This window comes from Odocoileus virginianus, chromosome 21, assembly GCF_023699985.2.
Source record: "Odocoileus virginianus isolate 20LAN1187 ecotype Illinois chromosome 21, Ovbor_1.2, whole genome shotgun sequence".
NCBI classification, from domain to species: domain Eukaryota; kingdom Metazoa; phylum Chordata; class Mammalia; order Artiodactyla; family Cervidae; genus Odocoileus; species Odocoileus virginianus.
In genome coordinates, this window is record NC_069694.1 from 20,586,129 (window position 1) to 20,598,584 (window position 12,456).

At 40.4% G+C, this 12,456-nt stretch overlaps 1 protein-coding gene across 1 annotated transcript in view; it reads left to right on the top strand.

Moving 5' to 3' along the window:
• Nucleotides 1-2,865: 2,865 nt before the first annotated feature.
• Nucleotides 2,866-12,456, top strand: part of DHX15 (DEAH-box helicase 15) — a 54,379-nt gene continuing 44,788 nt past the window's right edge. Inside the window, exons 1-2 of the mRNA XM_020913309.2 lie at nt 2,866-3,115; nt 9,954-10,389. Of these exons, the coding sequence (XP_020768968.1) occupies nt 3,045-3,115; nt 9,954-10,389 (507 nt within the window). The 5' untranslated portion in view covers nt 2,866-3,044. The remainder of the gene's footprint in view (nt 3,116-9,953; nt 10,390-12,456) is intronic.

Genomic DNA, 12,456 nt, shown 5'->3' on the forward strand with positions numbered 1-12,456 from the left:
ATGATCCAGCAGATGTTGGCAATTTGATCTCTGGTTCTCTGCCTTTTCTAAAACCAGCTTGAACATCTGGAGGCTCATGGTTCACATACTGTTGAAGCCTGGCTTGGAAAATATTGAGCATTACTTTCCTAGCATATGAGATGAGTGCAATTGTGTGGCAGTTTGAGCATTCTTTGGCATTGCCTTTCTTTGGGACTGGAATGAAAACTGACCTTTTCCAGTTCTGTGGCCACTGCTGAGTTTTCCAAATTTGCTGGCATATTGAGTGAAGCACTTTCACAGCACCATCTTTTAGTGTTTGAAATAGCTTAACTAGAATTCCATCACCTCCACTAGCTTTGTTCATAGTGATGCTTCACTATGAATTCACATTCCAGGATGTCTGGCTCTAGGTGAGTGATCACACCATCGTGATTATGTGGGTCATGAAGATCTTTTTTATATAGTTCTTCTGTGTATTCTTGCCACCTCTTCTTAATATTTTCTGCTTCTGTTAGGTCCACATCATTTCTGTCCTTTATTGTGCCCATCTTTTCATGAAAAGTGCCCTTGGTATCTTTAATTTTTTTGATGAGATCGCTAGTCTTTCCCATTCTATTGTTTTCCTCTATTTCTTTGCATTGATCACTGAGGAAGTCTTTCTTATCTCTCCCTGCTATTCTTTGAAACTCTGCATTGACAACAGAGCATGAGATGGTTGGATGGCATCACCGCATCAATGGACATGAGTTTGAGTAAACTCTGGGAATTGGTGATGGACAGGGAGACCTAGCGTGCTGCAGTCCATGGGCTTGCAAAAAGTCGGACACAACTGAGCGACTGAACTGAACTGATTCAAATGGGTATGTCTTTCCTTTTCTCCTTTGCCTTTCACTTTTCTTCTTTTCATATCTATTTGTAAGGCCCCCTCAGACAACCATTATGCCTTTTTGCATTTTTCTTGGGGATGGTCTTGATCACCACTTTCTGTACAATGTCATGAACTCAGTCCATAGTTCTTCAGGCACTCTGTCTATCAGATCTAGCCTTTGAATATGTCACTTCCACTGTATAATCATAAAGGATTTGATTTAGGTCATATCTGAATGGTCTAGTGGTTTTCCGTACTTTCTTGAACTTAAGTCTGAATTTGGCAATAAGGAATTCACAACCTGAGCCACAGTCAGCTCCTGGTCTTGTTTTTGCTGACTGTATAGAGCTTCTCCATCTTTGGCTGCAAAGAATACATTCAATTTGATTTCCGTATTGACCATCTGGTGATGTCCATGTGTAGAGTCTTCTCTTGTGTTATTGGAAGAGGGTGTTTGCTATGACCAGTGTGTTTTCTTGCCAAAACTCTTTAAGCCTTTGCCCTGCTTCATTCTGTACCCCAAGGCCAAATTTGTCTGTTACTCCAGGTAGTTCTTGACTTCCTACTTTTGTATTCCAGTTCCCTATAATGAAAAGGACATCTTTTTTGGGTGTTAGTTCTAGAAGGTCTTGTAGGTCTTCATAGAACCATTCAACTTCAGCTTCTTCAGCATTACTGGTCAGGGCCTAAATTTGGGTTACTGTGATATTGAATGGTTTGCCTTGGAAATGAACAGAGATCATTCTGCCATTTTTGAGGCTGCATCCAAGTACTGCACTTTGGACTCTTTTGTTGACTATGGACCTACAAGACCTTTTAGAACTAAACATAATCACAGAAAACTAACCAATCTGATCACATGGACCACAGCCCTGTCTAACTCAATGAAACTATGAGCCATGCCGTGTAGGACCACCCAAGATGGATGGGTCATGGTGGAGAGTTCTTACAAAACATGGTCCACTGGAGAAGGGAATGGCAAACCACTTCAGTATTCCGGCCTTGAGAACCCCATGAACAGTATGAAAAGGCAAAAAGATAGGACACTGAAAGATGAACTCCCCAGGTTGATAGGTGCCGTGTATGCTACTGGAGATCAGTAAACTAATTCCAGAAAGAATGAAGAGATGGAACCAGGGCAAAAACAACACCCAGTTGTGGATGTGACTGGTGATGGACGTAATGCCCGATGATGTAAAGAGCAATATTGCGTAGGAACCTGGAATGTTAGGTCCCTGAATCAAGGCAAATTTGTAGCAAACAGGAGATGGCAAGAGTGAACACTGACATTTTAGGAATCAGCTAACTAAAATGGACTGGAATGGGTGAATTTAACTCAGACGACCATTATATATCTTCCACTGTGGGCAAGAATCCCTTAGAAGGACATAACAGGCACACAGGAAAAAGTTACGCCTTTACTGCCAACTTTCCCCATTCCAGTAAAAACATCAATAGACTGAATGCATAATGTCCTTTTCTTGTTTTTTTCTTTAAATGTACTTTAAATGTTAAATGTTAAAATGTTAAATCTGATACAAAAAAAAATTTTTTTTAAGGCAAAACTGATTACGCTAAGTCTTGACATTTTGTCACCTCAGTTCCCTCACCGCAGCTGAGCTCAGCGGTTTCAAGTTCCAGATTGGAGTTATAACTGGGTTCCAGTCCTAGCTCTGCCCCCCTAATGCCAGGGTCATACAGATGGAAAGAACCACCTACCCAGGATTAGACTTTTTCTTTTCTCAATTTCCAAAATCAGAGGGGCATGAAAGACCCAAGGGCTCAACCCGTCTAGCACCCACCAAGAGGGCGGAAACTGGTGGCAAGAGGGAGGAGAGCGGTGGCAAGAGTGAGGAGAGCGGTGGCAAGAGTGAGAAGACAGCCACGGAGGAATAAGGGCGAGTCTACGAGGCAGCGGGCGGGGCTGGAGTTCCCGCCTCCGCTGCGTGCGCGCGCACTACAGACGCACGCACGCACGCACGCACGCACATTATACCGCGGAAGCGCGCGCGCCAGGCCCAGCCCTCGTCGCCGCCGCCATTTTAGCTCCTGGTTCCGGCCGCACTGTGTAGGCTGTTGTAGCGGGAGGGGTGGGGGTCGGCCAGAGTTTAGTAGGTGCCCTCGACTGCGCCGATAAAGCCGCCAGGGTTTCTTTTTTTCTTCCTTCATAACCGCCTGCTCGAAGAGTTCGAAGATGTCTAAGCGACACCGGTTGGACCTGGGGGAGGATTACCCCTCCGGCAAGAAGCGTGCGGGGACCGATGGGTAAGCCAGGCCGGGGGCGCGAGGCAAGGGCTCGGGCTTTGTTGGGGTCCCGGCGGCGGACGGGCCAGGGAGGGCCAGGCTGAGCGGACCCCGGGGCTCGACACTTTGTTTCCCTTTCGGCTTGGGTCATTGGCGGCGGGGCGCGGGAGAGCGGTGCCACTCCCGGCGTTCGGCCGGGCAAGGGCGCGGGGAGCTGAGTGGCGCGGCCGCCGCCCGGCCCTGTCGGGAGAGCGGAGAGGCCTGGCGTGGTCACTGGGGCGCCTCCTCCCCGGGCGGAGTCGAGCGAGAGTCACTTCGAGGGGAGCGGACGGGAGGGAACCGCGGACCTCGTGGTCTGGGCTCCTGGTAAGGCCTGGATCCGGAGCAGAGAGTGGGGGAGGGCGCGGCAGGAGTAGTCGCTTCCAAGGGCACTAGGTACTTCTCGGGCAGCGGGGTCTGTGAGAGGGCCTTGGGGGGAGGCTGAATGCCCAACAAGGGGAGAAGCGGAGGCCGAAAAGTGAGAGAAACGCGTGGATTCTGGTGTAGGCGGGGGTGGGGGTGGTGGAAGTTGAGTGTGGCGTGCAGACGAGGAGTTACTGGGGGATGGGAAAGTAGAGGGCCAGACGTGAGAAAAGAAACTGTGGAATATACCTTATGGGCAGCAGCTGGTGATTTGGGGCCGCTGAGTTTATACTTTGGCGGGAGAGCGCGTGCCTCGGTCCATTCAAACACTTCAAAGTAGATACTAGGCAAACTTCCGCTCTCTGCCCACGCTCCCGCCATCTCCTTTATTTCCTGCTTTGGCCGAAACAGTAGTTACAGGGTTATCCCTGGAATAGATAATAGAAGATAGTCTCTCTCTCTCTCTCTATTATTTCCCTGTGAATTCTTGTTTTCTGTCCCTCTTCCCCACGCTCGTTCGTAGGTAGGTTTTGAAACAAGAAGACCCTTTTCAAAAGTGTCTATTACTTAAAAAACGGCAAAATGTCGCCTTTGGGGAGATTGCTTGGGAGTTGAAATACACAGGTGTTTTCAGATTTCTTTCTACTCAGCCTTTTCTTAAAAATGCAGAGGAATTTAACAGTTGACTTTTCGCAATTGCATGAAAATAAGTTCTTGTCCAGTGTGTACTTTCTTTCCTGACGGACAGAGATTTATTCGAGTAATTCAGGCAGAGACTTGAAAGTCTGGATATCTTCAATACTTTGCATAATTTTGCATTTTATTGTGTGTATACTTGTGCAGAATCGCTGTATCAAGTCTGTATAACTTTTTTGAATTTCTTTTCACTCCCTTTGGGTTGATTGAGGTGTCTGGGGAGTATAAGCCAGAATAGGGTGTACTTTTTGATATCTTTTCATGTATTGAATACAGAAAGTATAAGTATGTAAAATTTTAATCTTGTGAATTTTTTAGTTTGTAGTGTTACATGTCAGCTTTGTCGTTTTCTGCAGTGGACCCTCTCCGCCCCAACCTGCACAGCAGAATTTTAGCTCTCAACTTTGAGTGACAAGTCACAAACTCTTTAGACCTGGAAATGACTTGAAATAAAGTATAATTGTTTACACTCAAGGGATGAGGAATGGAGACCCAGAGTTGTTTAGGTGGCTTGTGGAACCTTTCAGTTTACAGCTGAATTTAGAACCTTGATCTTTTGATTTTCATTTTGCCTCGTGCTTTTTCCAATACGGCACACAGACTATAACTAGTTCAGTCATTACAGCCTATTTTAATGACGTTTATATTGGGTTAGTAAAGTAGGGAACACTTGGTTCTTTGTTCCTGTGAAGCAAAAATAAGTTGCTTGTCATCTGGGTAAGGTGCAACTTAGCATCTTAATATCTCTCACAGAGTTGAAATTGGAAAAAAAATACACTCTAGGTGAATGACTTCATTTACTCATATTAGGATGTATGTGCACCATTCAGATGGTTGGGATTAGTGGTCCCATGGTAGGGACATGGATTTGCACCCCTTTTCTTGTAAATCTGGCATCTTTAGTAAAAATATGAGCTTTTCAGGTCTTTGATGGTGAACTTATGATTCTATTGGGTGTTATAAATGACATCTACCTGTAGATGAAGGAGAGTTCATCTTTGAAATAAAGCTCAAGTTCTGAGATATTTTGGTGGGGCATTTGTATAGTAATTACTATGTCACCTGAATGTCATTTCTCATAGAACTTTCTCTAGCAGTGAGTTTACAGTGTGCATAAGTGCTTGGGATTCCCACCCCCACCCCATTTAGTAATTTTAAAAGTTACTTTTGTTGATTGTCATGCAGCCTTGCAGATTTTTATTAAAGCCCTACTAGTTAACAGGTACCTGAGAGAGTAGGCCTGCCAGTCATGTGAACTCCACTGTCAGACATGGATGTCCCTTTTTCCCCATTCCTGAGACGTGAAGGTAATTTCAGTGAGAGATTATACTCAGATTCATGCTCCTAAACTATATTTGGCTTTGTTTACTCCTGCTATATTTTAGTTTTGGACTCGGGTAGAGACGTTGAAGGTTTCTGTTACATATAGACCTTCTTTTTCCCATTATTCACAACATTTTCTGTGTAAAATTATTAACCAAGAGACAACTTACTGTTGAAGTATGGAAAAAATTTTTGAAAATAGGGACTTTTTCATTTTGGTATTTGTTTTTATTACTACCTGATAAGTTTTTTCTGTTAAAAATGTGAAGCAAATATAGTGATAAAATAATACATGTAGTTCCCAAAATATTTTAGGTACTATATGTGTGTGTGTATATATATATATATATATGTATTTTTTCGCTGAAGTTCTGTGATGTTGGTGGGGTTAAGTAACTTGCCCCAGGGAACACAAGAAATGTCCGTTCATAAAAATGTAAAGTAAAAGGCAAAAAATTCTCAGATGCCTTCATCCCTTTCTTTATTTAACCTCTTGATGAAAATTTGTTTTCTTCTATCTCTGCATGTTTATTCACAGGTATGAACTATAATATTTGATAGCAGTAGGATCTTTTTCCTTTTTATTTTATTGGGAGCTACTTGCTTTACAACGTTGTGCTAGTTTCTGTCACACATCAACATGAGGCAGCCCCAGGCATACATACGTCCCCTTCCTCTTGAGCCTCCCTCCCATCTCCCACCCCATCCCACCCCCTAGGTTGTCACAGAGCACTGGGTTGACTTCTTTGTGTCACAGCAAATGTCTACTGGCTAGCTGTTTTACTGAGGGGACTGTATATGTTTTCATGCTACTCTCAACTAATCCCAGCTTCTCCCTCCCACACTGGATCCACAAGTCTGATTTCTATGTCTGCTTCTCTGTTGCTGCCTTTTAATATGTATTATTTAGGCTTTGATTTTTTTTTTTATTCACCCAGAAATGTGTCATAGGCTGTAGAATAGATATACATTATTCTTTTCACTGGCTGCATAGTATTCCTTTTGTAAAAGAGTATCATAATTTATTTAACCAATTTCCTGTTCACTGATTTTTTGGATAGTTTTCCAACCTTACAAGTAAAAAGTGTGATGAGCATCCTTATGTGTACTTACTAATATATCTTAAAAGTCCAATATATCCTTGGAAAGTGAGAATGCCAGATTAAAAGCAGTGCTTATTTAAAATACTTGGATAAACAGTTTACATCTTTAGAGTGTTTCTGTTTTTCCATGTAGAATTTTAACCTGGTATTTTAAATTAAAAATATGATAACCAATGTTATATTGGGCATTTATTATGTCCTAGGCACTATTTTAAGCACATTACACATATTAACTCACTTAATCCTTGCTTTACCCCATGAGATTTTTATCGATGAGGAAAGAAATAACTGGTTATATAGTTAGTTTAAGTGCTGAGGCTGAGGATTAAGCTGAGATAGAATACTGAACCGTGTGCTCAACCACTGTCCTGTCGTGTCTCTTCCTGTCATGTTGTGGCTAAGTGATGATACTGCAGTGCTTTGATAATTGGCTTTTTAAGCATTAGATCTCAATTAGTAAATCTTCTAAATAACAAACTTCCTTGATAGTAAAAGTACCTGTTTTAAAAAAGAAAACATGCATATATACAATGTCCTACATATACTTATGAAGCAGTGAGTTTGAGCCCTCCTTAACTTGCCCTTTTATCTTCCCTGTCCTGTTGAAGGTAGAGAGTTAGAATCATAGGCAACATTTCAAGGTGATTGAATTTGTGTTCTTGTTTTAATCTAAGAGACTATTAATACTATTCACTTTGCAGATTAGTGCACTGAGGCTTATACTTTTCCAGTGGATATGCAATTGTGATCTCGGTGCTCCTTTTACATTTATATCAGAGTTAAACCCCAGTATGTGGTCAGCAGTTAATCTTTGTGTCTTCAGAATGTATTTTATTCTTCCTCTGTTGTGGTTGTTTTTGGTAATGAAGTTTCTGGTGAAGAAGGCCCCTGAAAAACCCGCCAGGCCTCCCTGTCCATCACCAACTCCTGTAGTTTACCCAAACTCATGTCCGTTGAATCAGTGATGCCATCCAACCATCTCATCCTCTGTCGTCCCCTTCTCCTCCTGCCCCCAATCCCTCCCAGCATCAGGGTCTTTTCACATGAGTCAGCTCTTAGCATCAGGTGGCCAAAGTATTGGAGTTTCAGCTTCAACATCAGTCCTTCCAGTGAACACCCAGGACTGGTCTCCTTTAGGATGAACTAGTTGGATCTCCTTGCAGTCCAAGGGACTCTCGAGAGTCTTCTCTAACACCACAGTTCAAAAGCATCAATTTTTCTGTGCTCAGCTTTCTTTATAGTTCAACTCTCACATCCATACATGATTACTGGAAAAACCATAGCATTGACTAGATGGACCTTTGTTGATAAAGTAATGTCTTCTGCTTTTTAATATGCTGTCTAGGTTGGTCATAACTTTCTTTTCAAGGAGTAAGCGTCTTTTAATTTCATGGCTGCAATCACCATCTGCAGTGATTTTGGAGCACCCAAAAATAAAGTCAGCCACTGTTTCCCTATCTATTTGCCATGAAGTGATGGGACCGGATACAAATAAATGGCTGTCTGAGAAGACCTTACAAATAGCTGTGAAAAGAAGAGAAGCGAAAAGCAAAGGAAAAAAGGAAAGATATACCCATTTGAATGCAGACTTCCAAAGAAAGGATAGTTGGTGGTTTATTTCGAAGATAGGCCAGGAAGCTTAAGTTCTGAACTGGTGGGGCTTCATTTTGTATGTTAGGTAGATTATCCTTTAGGTTCCTTTGATTTCTTTCTCTTTATGCCAGATGGGATGAGAAGTTTCAATTTTAGCTTGTATATCTTATAGTTCTGTAAAACGTGAACACTGGGATGTGAGAAGGGAGAAATCACTTTTTATAGATACATCTATGAAAAGATTTTATGTGAAAAGTGTGTGTGTGTGAATATTTGTGTATGTATAATAAGATTTTTCTCTCTAGGCAAGTTTCTGTAAAATAGAATTTTATTTTTGAAAGGACAAGAACAAATAAAATTGGTCAGCTTATCATTTTTTGTAATTGGGAAACCATCCTAGCTCATGCTGGGTTCAGCATTTTAGCTGTATTCTCCTAAGGGGAGTAACTGTTGCCCAGCCGATATGCTATTACAGAGAATGATTGGTCTTCCCTTGTCTGCTGCCGGTAATTGGGGCATCGGAAATTCATGACTTTTGTGTGTTGTGGATAAGGAACAGTGACATACTTAGCAGCTTGTTTCATGGTTCCATGTTGCCTCACTGTTTCAGGTCTGAGCCCAAATACCTTGTACATTTGTCTGCTGTAGAATTTGGTCTGAAGTAAACTAGATTAGTTCCCAAAAGTAGGAAATGGCAACCCACTCCAGTATTTTTGCCTGGAAAATTCCATGGACAGAGGAGCCTGGTGGGCTACAGTCCATGGAGTCTCAAAGATTGGGACACGACTGAGAACACACACACACACACTAGATGAGTAGAATGAATAAACACAGATAATTTAAAAATTCTTACTGTATTAGGGATCGTCTCTAGTCAAAGAGTTGGACCCAAATTAGTGACTAAGACACAACAGTTAGTAATTAAAAGTAGATAATAGAATTGACTAAATGACCCAAGATTAATATAGTGATCATTTGTGTAATTTTAAATAACTTAATAGTAACCAATGATTTTTTTTTTAATGGGCTGCTTTTCACTTTATGGATGATTAACGTATACATAGGTTTTACAGAGTACTTCCAATGTTTTACTATTGCTTTTAATGATAGATGCAAGAGTAAACAGTGAAAAGCAGAGTTTTTTAAAAAGTTTTAGTTTTTCTTAGAGAGTAATATATGCTTTTGAACAAAATTTGGAAACTAAAGAAAGCAAACGTACTAGTTCTTTAACTCAATATTTGTGTGACTGTAATGTGAGGTGGAGTTATCTTTGAAGCAGAAGCAATAAAAGATTTATTTCTTGTTAAGTTTTGAATACACTTTCAGTGCAGAAATACATTTTCACATGACCTGAAGGAGAGTTTGGGAAGGACTGATGCCATTCTCTTTGCCTAATTTGTCCCTGCCTTTTCCCCACACTGCCCTTAGTCTTTAACTTCTAAAGCAAAGGATTTTACTTGCAAAACGAATTCTTATGTTATTTTAGCTGATGGGTAAAGGTGGAGAGAGACTGTTCTTACCAGAATTTGAATCATCATCAAAGAAGGGAAAGATGGTTATGAATGAGGCATGGAGAATCCTTGATTAAAAGTTCTTTTTCATTGTTTCTAATACTTTTGAGTTTTATATCAGTTTATTTGGTTGTTGGACATTTACTTTCTTGTGACTATAATGCTGCTGTGAACATTTTGCATAGAATTTGGAATCTGAATTGTAAGATTTTTTTTTTTTCCTATTTTTAGGAAGGATCGAGATCGTGACCGTGACCGGGAAGATCGGTCTAAAGATCGAGACCGAGAAAGAGATAGAGGAGATAGAGAGCGGGAAAGGGAAAAAGAAAAGGAGAAGGAATTGCGAGCTTCGACAAATGCTATGCTTATCAGTGCTGGATTACCACCTTTAAAAGCTTCCCATTCAGCTCACTCAACCCACTCGGCACATTCAACACATTCGACACATTCTGCGCATTCAACACACACCGGCCATGCAGGACACACATCACTCCCACAGTGCATTAATCCATTTACCAACTTACCCCACACGCCTCGATACTATGATATTCTGAAGAAACGACTTCAGCTCCCTGTTTGGGAATACAAGGATAGGTTTACAGATATTCTGGTTAGACATCAGTCCTTTGTACTTGTTGGTGAGACTGGGTCTGGTAAAACAACACAGGTGAGTTACTGCATACCATGGTGCGTACTTTACTAATGTTTGTGTTTACTAAATGTGAATTTGGTCCTGGCAGTTACTCTCATTGGCTGGGCTTTCAGAATATTTTGAGGCATAGCTGCTTTGTGTATTTAGCACTTTTTAGTGACTTACAGGGTGGAGGTTCTATGGAGAGCACCTATTTTCCTGAGTCTCTCTGGGAAAACAGCAGTACTGGTTTTGATTCCCACCCCTCTCCCAGTTTTATTATGTAAATTATGGCAGTGATATTCTCCTACCCATTTTGAATTTGGAGTGGTGCATACTTGGGGGTGCCAAGGTGAAGAGATCTGAACCATTGGAGTGATTTTTGTCATTTTCATTTGTTTTTGTAATTGTTTTCAACTATGTGAATGATACCTATTCTTTTAAAAAAGTAGAAGAGCTAAGTAAAGTCTCTTTACTTATGACCTCCATCTAGTAGTGTCCCTATCCTCCCCACCCCTGAACTAAACACACTTATTAGTGTTGTGTTAGTAATATACTTAGGATATTTCTCAAACATGGATGAGCCCTTATTTGCTAGGCCTGTGTCATAGACATCTAGGCTGTTTCTGATGGTTGTTTTGCGTGGGCTAGTATATATTTAAGATAAATTTCCAGACATTGCTGGGTCAGAGGAGGATTAATTGTAATCTTGGTACATACAGCCAAATAGCCTTCCATAGGCAATAGGCAACATATCAGTTTACCCTTCCATAAGCATGTATTAGAACAGATGTGGGAAACCATTAGAGTGTACTGCTGAACTTTTGCCAATCTGATAGGTGGAAAGTGGTATTTCAGTGTAATTTTTAACTTGCATTCTCTTGAGAAGTGAGATAACCGTATTTTCAGATGCTTGATCCTGACCTGTTGGAAAATTTCTTAGATTTTACAAAAGTAGAAGTCCTTGGCTATTGTAGAAAATTTGGAAAATTCAAGAAAATGTTGGAATGATTTTAATTATTATTCATCATGCTGAAATAATTACATTGTTTCCTACTGGCCTGTTTTTCCATGTTTGTTTATCTATGATAGGTGTTCAGATTTGAGTGTACTGCATTTACAGGATAACCTTTTATTAAGGTTACATAATGACACAATTTATTAATTATTTCATGGAGACATTTTGAATACTACAATAGCAAACCAAAGTGAAATTTTTGTTATTTAAAAGACTGAGCTTTCGTAAATAGGATATTTCTTTTAAAGTGGAGGAAATGTAGTGTTGATGTTAGAAACCAAAACTGTTGGTTTATTTTTATCACCTTTTGGAAATTTAAAGAATTAAATACATGGAAAGATATAACTCTGAACTTAACTAGTTTCATGTTTTTAATAATTATTTCAGTGGTTTATGTCGTTTGTTTAACAGCACTTGTTTAATCAGCAGTTGGGTAAAGCCAGGCACTGTGTACTTTGTATCATCTCATTTTTTCAGCAGCCATGCAGGAAAGTTGTTCGTCACCATTTTACAGATGAGCAAAATGAGATATAGATTTATGAGAGGTTTAGTAGGTTGCCCTAGACTACATAGTAGATATAGTTGGGTTCAATATCTAAAACTTTGTACCTTTGTTTCATAGCTAAAGTTATTTCATATTGCTCTTCTGGGGTCTTCTATGGTTAACATTTCTGAGATGAGCTCATTTAGAAGCAGTTAGTGAGAAGAAGGTCAGGTGAACTCAAAACAAGAGGTTTGTGATTATTTGGGTTGGTATTTGGGATTTTTTTGTTTGTTTTTAATACTTAAGATAACTTGGATACTTAAGGTTGCAGGGCATTTGGGGGATTTGAAGAGAACCCTTCAAATAATTTCATGCAAATACTATTTTTGGCATACTCCTACTAAATTTTGACTCAAAACCGTTAAGAATTGTCAGCCATTTTGAGTAATTTTTGTGTGTATGCCTATCAGAAAATGAAGTTCTCCAAACAAGATCTACCATGGTTTAACTTTTGACAGAGATTCATACTGAAGACTTTGCAGATTGCAATTTGGTGTGCATATACTACAACCAAATAAAAAACTAAAGCTAATTCAGCCAG